At 38.7% G+C, this 22,338-nt stretch overlaps 1 protein-coding gene across 2 annotated transcripts in view; it reads right to left on the bottom strand.

Moving 5' to 3' along the window:
• Positions 1-7,904: 7,904 nt before the first annotated feature.
• Positions 7,905-22,338, bottom strand: part of LOC133162501 (testis-expressed protein 264) — a 44,658-nt gene continuing 30,224 nt past the window's right edge. Inside the window, exons 2-5 of one of the 2 annotated variants that reach the window (XM_061291715.1) lie at positions 20,868-21,089; positions 11,636-11,795; positions 8,750-8,967; positions 7,906-8,311 (exon numbers count right to left, since the gene is read on the bottom strand). In XM_061291715.1, the coding sequence (XP_061147699.1) occupies positions 8,303-8,311; positions 8,750-8,967; positions 11,636-11,795; positions 20,868-21,089 (609 nt within the window). In that variant the 3' untranslated portion in view covers positions 7,906-8,302. Of the gene's footprint in view, positions 8,968-11,635; positions 11,796-20,867; positions 21,090-22,338 lie in introns of both variants that reach the window. The other variant, XM_061291714.1, reaches the window with a different exon arrangement.

Genomic DNA, 22,338 nt, shown 5'->3' with positions numbered 1-22,338 from the left:
TAATGAAGAGGGCTCATTAAATTAGAATAGCCATGCCAAACATGCTTATTTATTCATAACTCATCGTGTATTCAAACTTTTTACTGTGTCCATCCATACCTTTTGCACATGCTATGTGACATTTCCGAAATAGGCGATGACGCAAATTGACGATCGTCAATCCACCTCGCTCGGAATATGCTCCAAGAATATTCTGTGACGCTCTCAAAAAGAAAACAACAGGAAGGTAAGAGTCTAATGAATGCTGCATTCCCCCGCTCAGGATAAATATTACATCAGGTTGTGGGTGGCAGCTCGAGCAGCGCATTGATGAATGCACTGCTTTGTATCCAGCGAGGATGTTCGCCGAGAGTGTGAAGATGTGATCTAAGTTACGGACGGGGCGGGTGGTGCAACATGGCGAACACAAAAGCGAGGTGCATGTGTCGCCATTTACGTTTGACCTAATAGGGTCAAGGTCAGAGTGTCACTTCCATGTCCAACATGAAAAAAAGTCTAATTGCTCTTCTGCGCTGGAGCAGATGGCAGCTTTCTGGTTGCAAAGGCAAGGTCGCCGTGTGAATTAATGGCGCCATAAGGAACAGCCAATTAGGCGAGCCTTTGTAAAAGTAGGCCAAATGGAGGTTGGAGGTCTCTCAGAACTCTAAGAAGCGCAAATGCAGTCAGACGCCATAGAGGACATGAAACGGCAGGGTATCAACCCCCCCCCCCCCCAAAAAAAAAACGCATTTCCGATTTGAAAGACAACCAGGACCTTCATCAGCCTTCAAATGGTCCCATCAGCCTTCAATCAAGTCATTACAAGGACGCCCATGTAGACATCGCGGCGGAGCGACTTCGTGCTCCGAAAGTTCAATCGGAAAGAAGCAGTCGGAGAGGACTTGTCCATTCACCATTAGCATAAAAGATGCCTTGATAACACAATTTTTCATTGTCTGGTCCAAATATAGCCAGAGTGTCATGTGTGAGTCTGTGCAGATTCACTCTCAATTATTCTGTGATTGGCACGTACAGTCGCGTATGAAGATGTTAAGTGAGAGACAAACTTTAAGAAGCACCTGTGCTTGAGTTCTACTATGATACATCTATCCAACAATGTTTTAAAGAACTTGTCCTTATGAGGGTCAAGGGTGAGATCAAGACTTTTGAGGACAACTGACCTTTTGGAAAGACCTCCCGTTAGATGTTAGGCAAGACCCCTTGGTTTTATCGTGTTTACATTTATATGTTGTTAATTTTTTATTTATTTACTGTCTGCTGTTAAACAACATTTTTGGCTTTAGTTTTTTGTATGCTGAACTTCACAACTTCACCAAATCAAGAGGTGTTTCTGGTAACTTCTGCACTTACAGGAATTAAGTTAAACAAACAATTAATTGAAGCAGTTGTGTTTGAGATCATTTGTACGCCCCATTTTGCCTCACTTTCTTCTAGATGACAATCAATTTCATACTACTCTTTACAATCAATTAATTCTCAAAAGTGTTTTTAAGTGTCCCTCACAATCACAAAACACATCCATGTATTGTTAAATTACAGTAACAATTAAAACCAAGTAGTATTACAATTCTTGCAAAGGCAAGATTTGACCTCTCTTATTGGTTCTAATTAGATTGAGTACCTAACATTGTAGCTGGTGGTTGTAAATGGGATTTACTCATTCAGTAACATTTGAATAAAACCAGAATGTATTCATTAATATTAGCTTAATCCAGACAAAGCCTCTGCACTCTTTGGTGGAATCCTCCAGTGTATAAGAATTGACGTGTAATTTAGTGCCTATGAGTTACATTAATAGGAGATCGAATGTGGCACTCCTCCCATGAGATGTAGTATATATATAAGTATATAAGCATATAAGTATACACATATATATATATATATATATATATATGTATATATATATATATATGTGTGTATATATATATTTTTTTGAATTGTTTTTTTTTTTTTTCAATGCAGACAAGTGGAAGATAGAAATGCAACTTGTTTGGCTCCAACACTGATTTTCCTCTAAACAAATGGATTGGGTGTGGAAGAGCACGGCAGAAAGTGACAGTGACAGCTCCAGCCGCTTGTCATCCATCACTGTCGAGATGTCACCTCTGATGGCCACTAGATTAGGTACAGAATGTACTAATCTGTGTACTACACTTCAGGTAGATCTTAATGTAAGAGCAGTACTGTACTGGAGAGGAAATAAATCAGTTTTAATTGATATTGCCAGAGCAGTTTTATAGCACTGCAAACAATAAACATACTATAATAGCCATAAAGCAACCGTTATTTATTTTGTAATTTTGTTTACATATTTCATAGCAAACACGGCAAAATATTTGTTTCTATCGTTTCTAGCAGATCTTAAGTTTGCTTCATAAACTAAACTAATTGAGTTGTTTTGATTATATTAACTAAAATAGTTAATCCAATTGCAGGCTGGGATACAATGTGGAGTATAATTCGGAAAATATTGTATTTAAAAAAAAAAATGAGAGAGCGCAACAGAGAGATGAGGCTCATGATGCAGGAAAAAACACGCTGAATTGGAAGGAAATAAAAGCACGGTGCCTTACCAAAATTTTATTGACGTGCAGCTTTCCTTGGCGACCGCGAACGCACCGAGAGCCGCTTCATGTGACCAGGAGCGTGCAGATGTTGTCCTCTTGTGCCGTGTTTGCCAGACTGCCCTTTGGATCTGTCCTTGGTCCTGAAGTGTTTGCTCACACGGGCAAAACTCTTTGGTGCACTCCAGAAAAAGATGTCACTGGGCAATGCAGAGAATAACAGAGCTGCACTTGTCAGGAAAAAATGGCGTTTATAAAAGAACTTCAGGAGCTTTCGTCGTCGAGAAGTGATCAGAACGAACTTCAAAACAAGCGGGAGCTGAAGAATCTCGCTCGTGGTGCTGCAACACGGACGCGCCTCTGCTGCTCCACTGAGCGCAACGGGACCACGCTGCATGCGCGCTCCCGCCTGTCAGCAGCTTCCAAACAAAGCCAAACGAGACACAGGCTGGGTGAAGCTCGGTTTTAAACAAAACTACAGCTTAGTGAGCAGGAGCAAAAATACACTTGTGAAGACAATTAAATGTATATATAAAAAAATAAAAAAATAAAAAAGAAGGTTGCTGAGCTGCATTCCAGCCGACTTTGGGCAAAGGGTGGCGCATTGTGTACAGTTAACCATTACACTCGCGTTCTTTTTAACCTAACGCTGCAAACACCACTGTAAGCAGGTTAACCTTTTTCCAAGTCAGTGAGTCTGCCATATTGAATGTGGCCATCATATTAGCAAATTATATTTGTAAAACGGAGTTAGAATGGCCTAATATTTTAAAAATCAAAAATATTGGTTACGGCATGGCATTTGTACCGATTGCTTCATTTTGCCACATCGAATTCAAGGTGGGAACTTTGACAAAAAGAGTAGCTTGCTCAGAAGTTAGAGGTTAAGTGGCGGCTCATTCTTTTGTTACTTCAAGATAAATGAAGTTAATATCGGATATTGAGTTGGGATTTGGCTGCTGTTCAACCGATGCCACCAATATGAAGTCCAGTGAGCTCTCAAAGCAAGTCAAGTAAAAAGTCATCTATAAGAGAGGAGGAAAGAAATATTAGATGTGACCAAATGAACAGAAAGAAATAAAGTGATTGTATTTCATTGGATCGGGAAGGACGAATAAGATGTCTATGTAGCACATACTCAAGACTCCATATTGCAGCTAAGTGAGTATTTTTCCCCATTGCCTGGGGAATATGATATCAGCAGCATTCCTGTTGCATAATTGATCAGCAGCAGCGAGGTGTTCAAGTGCACAAACACAATTAAATGTAAAGTTCCTCTCAGGAAGCAAGTTGGTTTTACAGAATGTGCAAATGCCTCTTCCTTTCTCTGTTCGGCAGCCACCTTCACATACTTAAAACGCACACGCATGCGGGCTGGCACTCAACTTTCATTTCAGGACAATAGCCGTGCAGGAGGGGTTGGGCGAATAAGGTTGTTTTCTGTGCACTGGCAATTAAAATGACGAGCGGGTCCTGCCTGTTGCGTCATTCTCTCAACTAACACAAAGGGACCAATTTTCTACTGAAATACACTTGTATTTTATATTACGATGATGGATGGCCAGTGGGTGGAATTCAGACTTTAGATAGGAACATGCCAATTGATGTCACGGGAAATAACAGGGAGGGTGAAACAAAGCACCGCTATCCTGCAGTAAGGATGTGGCCGTGTTGAGTTGTATGTAATTATTAAAAATTCAAGAGATATTAGCTAGACAGCTACGGCAGGCAATGTATTCCAATGAGAAATAAGTTGGAAATTGTATAAGGGTCTGGCAATGAATCTACCTGGGCTTTTTTCCAGCGACAAACGATCACATTCGGTTGATTTCATAAGTGGCGAGAAAATTGTAGATTGTAACTGTATATTAAAAACAAAAACAAAAAAATAGCTCGGAATGTGAGACTGCCATGCAAATACAGTTTTGTTAGAATATTAAAAAATGGAAATGAGGATGTATATTCTGTTTTCTTTTTTCATTTGGTTGTCTTAAATGAATCACATTGATGATTACGTTTTTGAATCTGTTATGTTTAGTACACAGCTCTAAGTAAAATTAATTTTTAATGTAAAAAAAGTGGTAATTATTGTAATTATGGTTAAGTTGAATGCTACATCTCATTTATTTTATTTCATTTCTTGGGTCACTTGCTAAAGATAAAAGAATTCATCAAGAGTGCCGTCTGATCATTACTCGATGCGAGGACATCCGCTCGATTAACGAGTCAATTAATTTTAACCTTGCACAGTTGCTCATTTAGTGCATGATGAGGAAAGGATTTATTTTTGTTTTTAATGTCAAATTGTTTCAATCAGCCAGATTTGGAGAATTGATGCTCGAAATAAAATTTAAGAAGAATGCTTGAAAAATTCTGCTTAACATTTCTTACAAGAAAACAAGTTGGTTATTGAAACATTTGTGCAAGGACTGAAGAAAAAAAGTTGGCTATTGAAATCGCGGGTGAAAAGACCAATTATTAAAACTGACATCTGGCAAAATGAGTCCGCCATTTTCGATGAATTTTATGCAAATGATAGCCACGTCTACTTCTCTGCTATTGAGTGGATGTTGCAATGTGTTCTCTTCATTGGTGCCGATAACTTTGCCGCTGCTGTTAATGAGTTTATTTGCCCTCTTCACCCAAGCATTAAGTCTAGCAATACAGTCATAAATGTAAATATGATCATCTGCTCCTACTTTGCTTCACTTCATTTCACCCAGGGTCAAATTACTACCAAGCTTTCTAAACTAAGAAAAAAAAAATGTTAAAGTGCAAAAAACAACAACAACCAGTTAATCCATAAGAAATAATCCAATTTAAAATATTATTATGATTAAATAAACACAGGCAATTTTGCATTTATTGTGTTTCTGTTGCCTTGAGATAAGAGTTTAACTCATTCCTCATTCACGCTTGTACCTCAAAACACTCCTATCTCAAATCGAACGAATTAAAAACCTCACTCTGCTCTTCTTGAGCCTCATTCCATTTTAAGGCAACCTTCAAAGTTAAGCTTGGAACAAGGTCATTTTTACATTTTCAGCATTGACCTTCACCCAAGTGTGGACTCGTCTCTCACCAGCTATGGGTCGGCCCAATCTTCAGCGTGTTGAATAAGAGGCGTCTTGTTCCTATCACAGTCTTTTTATTTCCCCTGTCCTGTCAACCTCATTCTTTTTGCTCATTACTCATATATGGAGTGTGAAGGCACTCGTCTAAAGTCTCAGAGATTGAGGGAAGTTGAAGTTTTTTCAGCACTACATCTGTGTGTGTGTGTGTGTGCACAGTAAACAAGGCAGGGCTGAGGTCCATCTGCTGGATGTAATTATACACCTCAGGGCTTCTCTTACATCCGTGAATCTCATCCATCAGGTTAATCCTTGGGGGAACAAAAAGCCCTTTAGCATTTAGATTTATAATGTATCAAGCGACTATAGATCGTCTTATTTGGAGAAAATTTAGCAGATAAACACCCAGCATTCTTTTCGTGTCCCAGAGGCATATCCAATTTCAAATATATTCAAGAATCGGTGCTGCCTGTTTTTTACCCCTCTAATTTGACTTCTTGACCAAAGTGGTCAATTGTGCTAAATGCTAAACAACCTCCTTATTGCTAACAATAACAAATGGAAAAAAAATACACTCATTTGTAAAAAGGCAGAATCTTGCCACCAATCATTCTTGTAGCTCTTAAATAATGCCATGCATGGATACTTGAAAAATCTGATTGAAAAGAATAACAAAGTACTTGGAATTCATTACTTGCCACCATTCCAAATTAAATAAATGTTTTATTATTTTACTGGCCTTATTGTTTCATTGACTTATGGAACACTGTTACGGTGCGGCTGAGTAGTTTCTGACTGTCACCTCCTTTGCGGCGTTAGAATGCAAATTGTGCTCAGTAAACCATCAATGCAGAGAGATTTGTGGTTTGTGCCCTCGGGTCAGTACCTTTCGGACCACGTTTGTCCCTGGAGAGATGCTCGGATTTCAATTGGCCACAGAGTCTGTGGCTACTTTATCTGCTGGAAGCAGAAATGCAGAAGCAGATCTTAAAAGAAAAACTAGGATTGTTTAGTTACGCACAAAAGTGGAATGATAAAATGGGGATTATTTTAATTGCTCTCAAAAGAATGGACTGCATGTGAGAGTCTGACTAACCACGGTGGGGCGGGCGAGGGGGGGGGATCTGCCACATTTTATCTATTAAAGGCTTTGCTAAAATGTTACCCCATTAATTCTGACTGAGTTGTGTAATAAGTGCAAAGAATGAATTGTTATATCCTGCAGAAGGCTTTAACTCAGCCCACAGGGGCAGCTGTGGAACTGTTGCAGAGTGACTCACACTTCCATCAAGTGGTGAAAATGTGAGGAGAGACTTGGATTCAAAAGCCATTGTTCTCATTTTCATCCAGGCGAAGAGTCCTAAATGAACATTCGTGATAGCCAAACGCTCAAAGGAGATTGACTCCAAATCAACGTTCCCGGTGCGCCTTTGACTTGATGACGAGTGTGCGCCCCGCCTGCACACTCACAGCCGAGCGGCTTGCTGTGAAAAGCTTGCTGTGATCTCTTGTTTGTTCAGAGATGAAGGCTATGGATATGACTGCACATACTTGACTGGCTGCGGGTCATCGGGTGGGTCTTGCAGACTGCTGCCGCCGTCCGTGTTTATTCCGCAAAGAGAAAAGAAAACGAGTGGGGAAAGAGATAGTGGGTGAAAGCAAAGAAATTATTAGATTAGAAGTGGATGACTAAACAGAGCAGGGAAGTGCTGTGTCAATTTAGGAGCGCGGATAATCGCAAGAGGTGACACGGTGATAATTGTACAAATAAGAATCATTTAATCAATGACCTGCCTCAGGGGTTGGCAAACTTTTTGGGTCAAGGAACACCTTAAGCGCCATGACAAAGCGTGTACTAGAGATATGCAGCTTGATTTTGAAATACAACATATTTGATGCCATTTATGCTCTAAGATCAGTTATTGATACTTTGGATATTTTGGTAAATAAGTTCATCTCATTTATAATATATTTTTATTTGAATAATAAGCCAATTAATCGGTTATGCCATTTTCATTCAAATTTTGGAATCAGCATTGAATTTAAAAAAAACAACAACAACAAATCGCCATTGTGCTGCTTTGTGTGAGATTTCACACTTAATAAATTGAGGCCAGATCATTTCAGTATTGCCTTTTTTTTTTTTTTGGTTCGGTATTATAATCCAATGAAGCCATGGCTCAATAAAGGTTTGGAAACATTGGCATGCCTTTAAAGTCAAATAATCCAGTCACAATATTTCTAAAATTCTTTTATTAAAACCATTAAAAGTATTCAAATACTATACACAGTACTAAGAGTTTTGTGTGAATCTGCATGTCTGTGCATGAGTAAAAAACTTAAAATAAACAGTGGCCATTATAAATGACAGCCATATATAACACTCCATATACACAAACACAGTTCGACTTAAATAGGACTGGATCCCTCAGTTCCTCCTAAATTTGAATTATTCAACTTATCAATGTCTTAAGGGGCAAGTATATGCTTCCAACTTTGAAGGAACAACTTGGAAAAGGCTCTTTTTTATGTGCACCAGCGCAGAAAGCAACATCAATAAAGTTTGAAGAGTTTGAAGTGGAACATCTCTTCTGACAAACATTGCAACAGAGCTCATTAGCCAAGTAGGCTCCTCTCTTGGATCCGTGTCAATGACCTCTGACCTCACTAATGTTCCTACAAAAGAAGAAAAATAATGACTAGTTGACCCTAATACTTGCTTGGCTGTGTGGAAATCACTCAAGTAAAACTTATTTTGCTACACAAAAAGCAGCACAGAAAAAATGGCTAGGGAGATTCTATTTGCAGGATGCATAGTGCAAGGTGAGAAGCGGCCAAAATAATATCAAAATATAATTTAAAAAAAAACAAATTATACATATTTATTCAATATTTGTGCCTCCGGCAGAAGAGTGGGCTTGTGACTGAGGGTCATCAAAAAAGTAAAAAAGTTCAGCATGTCCTGAGACTCAAACAAACTTTGTTGTGTTTATTTTCAGAGGAACCTTTGACACAACAAAGGTTCTGCTGTATGAATTTTAAAATCTGCTCAGTCAACTTTTACTCCTCGCCACTAACAACACCCAAAAACTGTGGGACGGGATCAAGGCTCACCTGGCTCGAGCCTTTCTTAAACTGCTCTCCTTCCTGCTCATTTCGTTCCAAGTCCACCTCCTTGAGGGATCGCTCCCTGGAAGTTTCCCCTCCGCGATTTGCGTTCTCGCGGTCCTGGACGGATTCAGAGCGGGCCGAGGACACGGCCGGTGATGTCTTTCGGCTGTCTGACAAAAGAATCCCACTCCTTGAGCTGTATTCGCTGTTTGAGTCTGCACCTAGAAAGCGGCCATCAAAAAGAAGAGGAGGAGATGGGACAGATGGTGAGAGCACTTCTGTAAACAAGCACGAGGAAAGCAGGGCTTCCCAAATAATCGGAGAGATTCAGACCAAATCTGCCGGCTCCAATTTGAGCTGCATTGCACCTATATTAAAAACATTGATTGCAGTTATGTACCATTGCACACTTGTTCGTGCAGCTGTAAATATAACTTCTGGTTAGATGACAACTGTATTTTATTGGCTGAGTACAAGAATAATAAAGTGCATTCTCGACTCAAATCTCTTTTTCCCCCTTTATGTCTTATTAAAATAGAGGAACTCGAGCTGGTGAAAATAACAAGCTGTCAATAGTCAATTCACATTTTAACATAAAAACAATCAAAATATTAGCATCACATTGAATAGAAACACAATATGAGATTAAAACTGATAGTTTGCGAGTTGCAATTTTATGAAAGTCATCATATTCAGGGAATAAAGTGAGAATTTTAGTGAAATGACCAGATAAAATCTAACGAATAATTTTAATCAATATTACTCGCATTAATTTAAAAAGTAATATTTGGGGGGGAAAAGTCAGTTAATATCACAATTTGTAATGTTAGAAAAGTTATAATAATCCAAAGAGTCAAGCAAATATTTACTGCCTTTGAGCATTTTCTTCTAACTCTGGGCTGATAATAGATGCTCGCCTCATCACAACCCCCTGACCCCGCCTTCGATTGTAATCTCCAAGAAAATGGTGTGCGGCACCATATTAGATGTGGCCTGGGTGACCAGTGGCAAATATGCTAATACTGGATACGGGGAGTTCTCGAGAAATAGAGAGCACGAGGTGGCTGTGGGGGTGTTGAACTTTTTCCAAACAAGACAATCACCAAAATAACAAAACTTTTCATAAATTGTCCACAACTGAAAATATGCATTCCGAGGCAATATTATTCCTTTCACTGTGACATTTCCTATTGACTCTTGGCATAACGAGGAAGGTCAATATTTGCATTTTTTTTTTTTACACATCGAGACTTTCTACTTCACCAAATATCTTCTTTCCTTTCAAGAGAAGTTTATTTTATCAATACAACCTTGTTATCTTTTCAGATTTTCAATTTGCCCTTTGCAGGTTAATAGGATCAATTTTATACCTGCGTGTACTAGTCTGCTGCCCTTTTTGGCCTTTTGTGTAACAGTGAGTGTTCTCACAACACTTTTCTCAAATCAATATGTCCAACTAAGCAGCAAGCCTGTCATTAGCGGACGACTCAATGAGGAATATAAACAAACAGTATGAACGAACATTTTGCGTAACCTTTTGCCACCGCTCTGTGAGGAAAATACTTATTTTTGAGTGAGGACTAAAGTGCAAGAATGCTTCATATTTTTGAGTGTGGAAATTCAGTATTTTCTGAAGGCATTTTTTTTCCAACTGTATCTGAGATGCGTAGTCAAGACGATTCGTAAGGTGCTGTCTAAAAATACGAGAGGCTTGATTGGCCCCCGAGACAGAATTGGCATGTGGAGGGGGGCAGAGTGTAGGCAGGTTGGACGGGTCAATGGACCGGCCAAGTTTCCAGTGCGTGACTCGACTGAGTAGATCACACCGTGACAGGAGCACGACTACCTGTCACATTATTATCCCGAGTCGTGGGGCCCAAACGTCACATCCACTCAGCGCACATCAGACATGAAGAACTGTGATTTTGTGAGGGCGGAACACTAACGGGCAACATCTAGTGCAGAAATGATGTAAATGTGCAGCTTTGAATACACCTCAAGTGGTTCATTTTGTAACTGACCATGATTTAAGAGTTCTGAAACAATAAGCAAATCTTGAAAGAATGTAATTGCTTGTTCTTGGTCTTTTATGTCCAGCAACATGTATTCGTCATAAAAGGTCAATTTGCCAGGCATAAAAAATTCAAACTGTGACTGAAAAATAGATTATTATTATTATAATTATCATTTCTATTTTTTATCTTTTTTTAATTTAATTTAATTTAATTTAATTTAATTTAATTTAATTTAATTTAATTTAATTTAATTTAATTTTATTTTATTTTATTTTATTTTATTTTATTTTATTTTATTTTATTTTATTTTATTTTATTTTATTTTATTTTATTTTATTTTATTTTATTTTATTTTATTTTATTTTATTTTATTTTATTTTATATACCTAAACTGTAATAAAGATTGTGCTGTTCCCACCACACAGGCATCTTTTGCACATTGCATAATAGGATGGGCTTCATACAAGCAGCCACTGTGGTAAACACTCCCTAAGAAAGAAATACAGTAAATCTCACGAGGATAAATTAGTGGCAAGTGGAATAACGTTAAAAGACTGCCGCATCTTTTACAGTGAAAGCAACTTTTCCAGATGCCATCCCGTCTTGCTGTTGACAGCACCAGGGTGAGTGGCACAACACGTTCATCGGCGGATGCTGTGTTTGGTCTTTTCATTAACACCTAAAAAGGTGCAACTCTCACACACACACATACACACTGCGCTGCGCTCTTCATAAGCAAAATAGTCGTGTAAACAATGTCCAAAAGGTCATCTAGCACGACGGAATGTAATATTTGTCATGTTTCACAGAGAAAAGAATGTATATTTGTCTTCATGCACCGTGGAAAAACACATTCAAGTGTGACTGGAAATACCTGAAATTTCCGAGTCGCATTCTTCTTGTTCCCAAGCAAGCATTTCCGCTAGATGGGCTTCCGGAACGTAGAAGTTTTCCTGTCGAGCCAGCGGAACCATGAATTGGATCAGATCCTCACTGTAGATCTCGAGGAAAGGATATGCACAAAGTTTTCTGTCCTGGAACAATATTACAATAATATTACAAACAATCCAAGTCGACAATTTTTTTTTTCTTCTAAACCATTGCATGTCATCACACTCCTCCAAGGCACAATTAATGCTATCTGTGGCAGGTTTCTCGAAACAAGATCTGTTTCTGAAGTGTGAGCATCCAAACTGTTAATCCAACACAGAAGGTGTTGGAATGAGTTTCTAGATAACACCTGTACACAAGAGCAGACATGTCTATAATATAACAATATTGGCGTCAATCAAGCAGAGGCTCACATAACGGACACCACTTGACGTCTGACTGCTCATTAACCTTTCATATGCCGCATTTTTGTTATTTCCATACTTTTGACGTAAATTAAACTTCTGACAGGGTGCAGCTAGATAACATATGAAAGAAGATTTGAAGGTCAACATGCTCTAATGAGAATGTGGTCGGAAATCTCGCAAAACACACAATTTTTCTTTATTAACATTTAACATTAACTAACATTTATTGATGACCACTAAATTGTTTTGGTTTTCTATAGTTGTGTATGAATATTTACAAAATTCAGTTTTTATTGTTCATTAGTTAACTTTAGTGCTTACTATTAAAATTTGATCACGTTATGCAAAAAAAACTTGGAATGGAAATATTGTAATCCAAACTCGGAGGCATGAACATTTTTGAAATTAAGAGCTAGCTGTTGTGCAATTTCTACTATGAAGGGCAACCAGTTTGGCACACCGTTTTGAAGTAACAAAATTGCTTAAATTATGTTTAATTATGTGTTAACATGAATTTATTCTTCTATTTAGTCAAAAATATGATAATGACAACCCTTTATTGTTGCACTTTTGTTCAAATCTCAAGTATGGGCTTCCCTGCCATCGTCAGTTCTTCAGCAGAAGTATTTGGAGGCATCAATAATTTTGCATGCCTTTTCAAGACATTCAACATTTGATATTTTTCTACAGCTTCTTGACAGAAACTGAGAGGGAAAAAAAATGATCCTTTCAGATAGTCCACTTTGAATAAAGTGGAGACAGTAAGCTTATTCAAGAGTGGGACTCACAAACACACAATCGTGCACACAAAATAGTCTTACATCTGAATTATTTTCCATCCCATCGTCGTTATCACCATCTGTCTCAGCGGTGACATGCCTCGCTCTACCATATGCAGCAACATCCATTTCACTGATTTTCAACGTCAATTATCAATCCACTCCCCCCCAGAGGCTTGTGTATCCACATCATGTGTTGCATAATGCATACGGATGCGCTACCTGACTAACACAAGCCATCAGAAATTGTCAAATCTAAAATAAAAAGAATGCATTAATGCACCGGGTCCCATTTTCATTGGTTATTTCTTTTCTTCTAAATAATGGAAGGTCAGAGGATTTGACGCAACACAAATGGAAGCGGCGCTTCGGAGTTCAAATCAACTGACAAGTAGTAATATTTAAGAGAAGACCGAATTCTGTTAAAAGACTTAAATCGTCACCAATCAATCCCTTTGTCGTCTGCAAATGCGGCAATCGTTTTTACTTTTAAAGTTCAGGCTGAGAGCTTTGAGAGCCATTTGCAAACTAAAAAATGTTTGCATTGCGAGCGAGTCTGCTTTGTAAAGCAGTCAAGTTGTTTTCATTTTAGATACATGCATTATTTCAGTGCTCTTTCATTATTAGTTGCAGATTTATTTAGCATTTTATGCATTTCAACTTGATGGGGTTCCTTCAATAACAAAACCAGCTTTATAATTTGACTTTTAATAAAAATAGCTTTGGTAAAGATTACGTTTGACTATTTTCAGCAGCTGATGAACGTGACTGAGCAGGGGTGTATTAATAGAAACGCTAAGGTTTTGGTGCGATGAACCAAAAATAAATTAGAGTGCCCTTGTTTGTTGTCCTGACAGAACGTGGCACCCAGTTCAACGTCATATTTCATGTGTTTTGAATCATTTTTGGAACACAGTGGTGATCAATGGAAAATATGAACATCAAGCAGGAAACTTTTTTTTTTTGTTAGATCAAATCTTTTTCTCGCTTTTTATATTTAGAGGAAACTGTGAAAATTTATATTAGCTACAAAGTCTACTCACCACTATTCAAATGTCCAGGTTTTTGCAGATTAAAAATTAAGACCTAAATCTAAAAAATAGTTTAATAGTACCAAACACTATTCATCATCAAAAGAAGATCATAGTACGATTAAGCATGGTGGTGGGCTTTTTTTTTTTTTTTTTACCTGAACCAAAAACCTTGGCCAAGGTCGAGGGAATTATGAAAAGCTCTAAATAACTCCTTATTTGAGTATAAAATATTCTTCTGATAGAAAAAAAAAGGCTGCAGGCTGTGCTGACCTTCAATTCTGGACACAACAGTAAAGCTATATGAGGGTGTGTACACTTGTGCAACAAAATTATTACAGCTGTTTATATTTACCCTACATTCCCTCTTGAAGAGTTCTTTTTTTAATTGTTCAGCTAATATGCCACATTAATGGCAGAAAAAGACTTGCAAGAAACTGTCTTGGTATTATCATTTTATACCGCAGAAAAAGTGATTTTGACACAGGTGTAGTTAAAAAACTGTATATTGAAGACCTGTGAAAGGCTGAGCTAAAAATACTTCATTTAGAACTTCTTGTTGATCCTCTGAATTCAACTGTTTGGAAATAAAAACAGTGACAATGATTTCTTACCATCATCATCATCATCTGTGAAGGCCTAATCCGTTTCTATGCCACCTATACCAGTGGAGGCTTAAGACAAAGGGGCAAAGGCCAAATAATAAGACCTACAGTCACAATTCCTGACACACACACACACACACACACCGCATTGTATGCTTGTATAATTGGGCAGGGGATTGTGGATAGTCCGCTATTGATTTTTGTTGTATTTTCTCCATACACTGCAGAATCAGGACCACTGGGACCAGTGCAAGCACTTAAAGGCGGTAAAGACGATCAGGGTCAAGGGAAGGCCATTTATTATTCACACATAGGATTTACAGTATTGGAACAGATTGTCATCTTCTAAAGTGTGAAAAGTGTTAAACTGCATATGAGAAATCACCCAGGCCAAAAGAGACACGTGAGAATATCCATCTCTGCTGTGTACAAGTGTATCATTTTTCAATCTATCGCTTCAGTTGTAATGAACAAATTTGTCATGGTGCAAAAAATAACATTTTTTTTTGTAACCCAGATTCTTTTTTTGTGCAAGACTTAGAATTAAACGTTGCTTATTTACAGCCGATCTGCAGCAGATCCTGAGGGACCTGCTGACCATTAGACGGTCAACAAGAGGAAGAGGATGTGCAAGTGTTTTCTCTTTCAGGTCCCTCGCCCGGGGGGACTACATCTGCTTGGGATCCTACAGTGAGTGCGTCACACACCCTTGGATAAATAAATGAAACACTGCAGTGTATTTTTAGGGCTCTAAAACAAGATAATTCGGATCTCCCTTGGTAAAACATGCCTATACACTTAGCCTTTACCGTACATTATGACTTGACAGTTGTTTTCCTAGAAAGACAAGTAAATGTATAATCCAGGTATTAAACTAAATGAAGAAAGCGTGTTATCACATACTATAGCTTAGATTGGATATTAGTTTAGATATTAGATTGGCTGGTAAGATTATTAGTGCTTCACTCCCCTCCCTGAAGGACATTTACACCTCCCAACTCACCCGCAAGGCGACCACGATTGTGAGTGATGTGAGTCACCCCGCTCACTCTTTGTTCGATCTTCTGCCCTCTGGGAAGAGGTACAGGAGCCTGCGCTCCCGCACCACCAGACTCACCAACAGCTTCATTCTCCAGGCTGTTAGAATCCTGAACTCTCTCCCCCCTTCTGCGTAGCGTCCTGTACTTTTGCGCTATATTCTGACTGTCTGCTGTATGCACACTTGCTTCTTATTTATTGTTATTTGTTTATTTATTATTTATTCATCACTCCTATTTATTCATTGTTCTTATTTTTTTGTGTTGTTTACTTGTATGTATATTGTGTACTATGTCTTGTCACCGTGGGATAGTGGGAACGTTATTTCGATTTTTTTGTGTCTCTTGGCATGTGAAGAAATTGACAATAAAGCAGACTTTGATTCATAGTGACTTGGATGGTCATCCACTGTATTAATATAAGATTAGAAGCACTATTTAGTAAAATGTCACAATCCTCTACAGTGCTGACTTGAGTAACCCAAATCATCCTTCCGAATTGCAATCCGTTACTACAATATTTGGAGGTTGATATTCTCTTTATGTACATGTAGAAATGCAAATACAAAGTAGACACATTCTGTAGTTTTTCTCATCCAAGAGATGAGACTATCTTTGATTCCTTATGGTCTACATTTCATCCAAAAGCCCTAAAGGTGCATAAGTCAATTCTGAAGACATAATGAGTGACAACGCCAGAACGAACAATGTCACTCAAGCAGCAATTTTCACTTCAGTGATGTGTTCAGCCATGACAATATGAAAAAGGACAGGCTGAAAGTCAGTGACCTGAATAAAGCAGTTAATTCCTTAAAGCCTCCTTTTTATCTAACCATTTTCTTAAAGTACCCCCCTCCCCCCCAAAGTCCCAGACCCCTTCACCTATCACCAGCACCTATATTTCAATGTTTGAAAATTGCCTTTTCAAATGCTATTCACAAAATCCCTAGCCCCACACAGTAAAAACCGAAATCTAATGTACGATAGCATCTTTTAAAAGCGCTTTTAAAAACATATTTGACTTGAGTAAAAATAATAAACCCTCTTAAATTGCAATCATACGCCACATACAACATGATCTTAATTCAGAGCGACAGGCTAAGTTTGAATCGGATCAATCAAATGCAAATGTGACATTTAACACCAACAGTAGAATCCTAGACGCCTGGAGATAAAAGTCATGTTTGAACGGGCAAACTCTGTAGAGTCTCCGATGGGAAACATTCGCTCGCAGGCACGTGATGCAACACTCGCTATAAAAGAGTGAACGCTCGTTTCTTGACGTAAAAATATGAAACTTGAGGAAATTACGGCAATACCTGACGGCAGGAATGCGGATTTGTTCGTTTTAAATCGGTCAAAAATGTCATTTTTTGATTCATAATAACTTAAACCGTTTTTTCAGAAAATCAGCTTGACACTTTTCCTACATACACACGCTGGAAAATTAATTTTAGTGTATTGCTTTAAAAATGTTTCAAAATACACTCACATAGGGCTCACATCTTTGTCCAGAGGACAAAACCCCGTGACCTTCTCTTGACCTTTCCGAATTTACATCATAGCCAAATGTCGGGATGTTTCATAAGCCCCGAGGACAAGCAGATGTGCCGTGGTTTGCACTACTCTGGTCCACCATAGTGGCAAGACTAACAGAAAATTGCAAGAGGCAGCATTTTGTGAAGGTTCATGAGCATGTTGCCATGTGTGCGGCTTGCTAAAAATAAGCACATGATCGAGGAACAAAGGTAAACTTGCTTTATATTCAGCACAGAGGCTCAGTGGTGGCAATCAACTTTAGTGCCCTCAAGCAAACAAATGTTCCATAGTCTGTCCTTCTCAAACCTTTAGATCTGCGTAAATGTCAGCAATATTATCATCCCATTCCAGTCCTCACTACAGGTCCGAAAGCCCGGCCGGCAACCGCGCACCAATCAAATCTCAAGATGTTGCCGCATCTGTGATGAAGCTCACCACTTGAGGGCCAAGGCACAGAAGAAAGCCTGATCGATGGTCTGACTAGGCAAATATCAGGCCTGACCACAGGGCGGCAAAACAAAGTGTCAGCAGCGGCAGCAAGAAATCATCCTGCCGTGGAAAGCTAGATCTGCTAAATGCTGATGAGCTGCTTTGAAAAGGTCTCACCATTGGGGATAGTCAATGTGTCGCGCATGCTTTATTCAAGAGAAACCAGCCCAGGAAGGACGGTGTTGTTCAATATCGTACCTGAAGCTATGGGGGAAGACTGCAAAGCGTGAAAGTTTATTTTTGGCAATGGCAAAAAACATTTGGACATTTTGGGTTTAGTTCCCCATGAAATGGAGTCAGCAGGCCCATGCCATGTTTTAAAGTGTCTCTGATTAGCCCAAATAAAGTTCATCTTTATTATTCACAGCACAAACCATAATCCTCAGACAGCCACCATAACTCCGGCTCATCGGAACATAGAAGTTTAAACAAACATTTTGATGGTTTTGTTTCATTGAAAGGAAACAATTGCATTCCAAAAAGACTTGTTTCAAAACGCCCCAAAATACTCGCCGGGTGTGTGGGAGAAGTGTCAAGGTGCATTCAGGGTGATGCAACAGAATCAAACATTGGGTATTGCAAGAACTGAATTTCAATGCATATTCCCTTCACAAAATTGACGTGTGCCGCCGTTTCAAAAAATGTTCAGAAGGGTTTGAGACCTCATTATTATGTCCCCGGTGAACTTCAAGTTAGGGAAACTGAGCTGTATTTCAATAACAAAAGATCACGGTACCGTTTCACTGGAGACTCCAAAGTACAGTTAAAGAAGAAAGTGGTGAAAATCCTTCAAGATTGTAACATCGCTAGAGCTCAAGCATTTGTATTTTCTAATCAGAATTGACTCGTGTTATACTGATAAATTAAAAAAAAAAAGATGCACGGAGAAACTACAACCTATATTTAGTAGAAATGTCATTTGTAAAATCACTTGCATGACTTTACCCGAATTTTACATAATATTATGATGGCTAATGTTCAATCCATGCAACAAGTGAATTTCCATAATTTCTTATACGGGAATTTAGTTTTACAAATCACAGATTATGTCACTGAGCATCACTGGGGCTACTCCAGCCAAGTCAAGTCAAGTTTATTTGTATAGCCCTAAATCACAAGCAGTCTCAAAGGGCTTCACATAGACAGAAATTGACAATTATTCTCAAAGCATCCCCTGGTCTTAAGCTCCCAAAAGGGCAAGGAAAAACTTAAACACCCCTACCGGGGGAAAATGAGAAACCTTGAGAAGGGACCACAGCCAGTAAATGAGTCACGCACAAAATCTAAGATAGACTCAAACAGACAGCTGAGCTACGTGAGGGGAGGCAAAGATAAAACCGGGATGTAATTAAGTGAAGAAGAAGACCGATGGCCGGTTAGATCATCGACTGTGTACGTTGACCTCTTAGACCGTCTAAGTGCCACTGGAGGGCGTCCAAACAGATGGCAGAGGCAGCCAGACAGGACCCGGGCCAGCGTTTCTCCGACAGAAGCGACGCTACTCAAGACAACCTGTGGTGCTGCCACCTGTTTCCAGCACACTGCAAAATTAAACAATCGCCAGATTGGCCACACAAGTCGGCACGTCCCGATGATTCATTGACACGAAATTCCTCAAACATCACCTAGTAAGGCCCCTTCATGGTAAGAATGTTCACTGCTGGCTGACTCTATGCTATGCTACCTGAATAATAACTTCAGAACTTTTGGAGCTGCTGTAAAAAAGAAAATTCAAATATCAAATGAAATGCCAACAATGCAAATATTTACTTGATGATGAATTTAGAACAGCCAGCGATCCATTCCATAATTCCAGTGTATGTCTTCTGCATGTAAATGCCCGTAGTCTTCCCAAAAACATTGACCATCTTGCTCTAACTCTCTCTAACCTCAACTTTCCTTTTTCGGTTATTGGCATCTCTGAAACTTGGCTACGAAAAGATCATTCTGATTAGTATGCCTTGGACAATTACAGTAATGTCCACAGATGCAGAGAAGACAAGAATGGAGGAGGTGTTTCACTAGTAAGTTGGAATATAAAGAAAGACCTGATCTTGAACAATGTTTTGAGCTGAGTGGAGAAGCAGTATTTATTGAGTCTAATCGAACAGTTATAGGGTGCATTTATAAACCTCCAAAATCTAAGATACCTGATTTTGTTAACAGTCTGTAGAACTTCTCACCTTCTGTCAACCATCTTATTTGCTGATGATACTGGTGTTGTTTATTCACATAGCAATCTCGAACATCTTCTCTCAGTAATAAACAACGAATTGCAAACGTTTTCTCGGTGGTTCAAAGCAAATAAATTGTCTTTGAATATAAAGAAAAAAAAAACTTCTTATTGTTCAACTGTGGGAAAAGTTGTTTGAGCAACAAAGACGTAGCGGTCTTTATTGACAATAACTTAATTTCTCTATCTTCTTTTTTCTTCATGTGACAGTTGTGTTATTTTGTGTGTGCTGAATAAGAATAAAAATAAATAAATAAATGAATGCAACTGTTCAGTGTATTTCGTACTGAGAAGTTAATTTCCCCTGTTTGACTTCATCCTTAGAAAAAATCATTTTTGCCCCCCCCCCACACACAAAAATACACTTGTTTCATTTCTTTAGTCCCTATCGCTAAAATGAGCCTGTGACTCATTGTGTTTATTTTTTATTTTATTTCACCTCCTCCAGCCAGGTTTTTTGTTTTTTACTGTTTTAGTTTCAGCGTCTTTGAGTATCCAGAAAATAATTTTATAACTAACATGCAGTACTTTGAGTACAGCTTTTAAATTAGCGTTGATGTTCCGATAAAGATCGTCAATCCATAATTGTGTAATGACCTCAAGTCAATTCAATTATACACTTTCTTTTCTACACATATATCAAGGTAAATATGAACAAACATCCAGCACCCCAAGCCCACTCAATGATCTACTTTGTTTACTCCAATTCATATCGGAAAGCAATATTCTTGCGGCTTGGACTTGAGGGCTGCAGCATAAATATTGGGAGGAGAGTAGTAGACTTTTCTGACTTTCACGAATCTGTGTTGTGATTGTAGAGACCAGTTGTGATAACTTTACAGTCTCAAGGAACCTGGAGGGTCCAGGGAAAGATTGAACAATCTCACATTCCACTTTAACTCAAGTTTGGCTATGTTGCAAATAATTTTTGATTCAACAGAATGACTTGCATTTTTTTTTCGTGGAACTTTTTCCCAACCGCACACTCATATTCAGGATCACATTTTGTTGAGCAAGTCTGAGGTTACAGCAATATTTCTGAAAGCACAGAAGGAAGGCGGACTGAGTTACGGATGGGTGTAAAAAGCAAAATACCTTGATGTAGCTTGTTAGCCGTGGATAGACTCTTTTTACTCCCAGGCGGATGGAGAAACTGGTCCTGATGGGGAATGAGGTAGTGAGCACGTGTGAGACTTCAGGAAAGACGAAAACTTTAAAGCCGAATGTCTCGTAGCGCTTCAGAAGTTTCTTGTCCGCCTTGTTCTCCCCTTCGCTGACAATACTGCCGATAGCACAGCGGCACTGAGGTCCGGGCACCTTTGAATAAAAGAAACGTACGCAAAGGATCACTGAAAGAGAATGTGCACAGGCAGCGTATATTTTGAGAGGAGTTGCTTTGCTGACAATAAAAGTATTTTAGATGAATTTTTAGGAGAAAACATGCTCATTAACTCGAGCGTTAATTGCAGTATTTGACGTTCTGGATCTTCGGAGCACCCTGGTGGCAATTAAATAGAGGAGGATGGAGAAGGGGGGAGAAAAAAGATGCTCTAGTCTAAACAAATGAACCCACTTGGGACATCCAAGCATGCCGAGTGCCACTAGAAGCAGAGAATAAAAAAAATGATAACCCATCACATTAATGCTCTTTATCCACTGCCATCATGTGAATTTTCAACAGTGCTGAGAAGAAAGGTTCTGTACATGTTGTATTGCCATACAGGAGATATAAATAGTGACCATTTAACAGAACAAGAACAGTTTTGGAGCAGCAGCTATCAAATATTTCTGGAATCAATTATTTGACTGATTATCACAATGATGAATTGAGTGACCAGATAATTTAATTTGCATCTTTAAATATGTGCTGGGTCATCATCTTCACATTCCGCAGTATACTATCTGTAACTTTGAGTGTGTGTGGCTTGAAAAGTAAAGTCTAGCCTGCTAAGTGACGTGGGATTCACTGAGTAAAAGTGTAGAGTTAGCTGTTGTGACCTCGTGCTAGCTAATCGTTAGCAAGTGTGGTGTGGCTTTTTAGTGGAAACATCCAAATTGAAAAATTGTGGAGGAGCTGTAAGCATTTAAGGTGTGTCAATAAATCTCAATTGAATGAGGGATGATGCAACATCTAATCATTGGTCCGAATCAATACAAGCGATTGTATGTCGCAAGACGCAAGAGGTTCTTCCTAAACTAAGGAGTAATGAGTCACATTGTGAAATATTGAGATTGGTTGTATCAATGTGCTCCATATTCTGCTCACAAATGATCCGACCCTGCACGCACATTCTTGACATTGTGGATGGATCTTTTGGGAATTCACAATGGGAGCTTTTTTTTATCGATAACCGCGTGACTACATGCAGAGAATCCAGAAAAAACAAAAGCCTCTTGTTTTGCTTCTCTGCATGTAGTGCACCTAAACCAAATACCATATGTGTGGATTTAGCCAGGTTACAAATGGAATTCTGCTTAATACACTGTGTAAAAACATATCAAATAGATTGTATTTAAATAATAATATTTTAGTGGTACTTTTATATGACAGCCAGGGAAATTGACT

Source organism: Syngnathus typhle, linkage group LG11, assembly GCF_033458585.1.
Source record: "Syngnathus typhle isolate RoL2023-S1 ecotype Sweden linkage group LG11, RoL_Styp_1.0, whole genome shotgun sequence".
NCBI lineage: Eukaryota > Metazoa > Chordata > Actinopteri > Syngnathiformes > Syngnathidae > Syngnathus > Syngnathus typhle.
The sequence above is the reverse complement of the archived record's forward strand: the minus strand, read 5'-3'. Positions and strand labels throughout refer to the sequence as shown.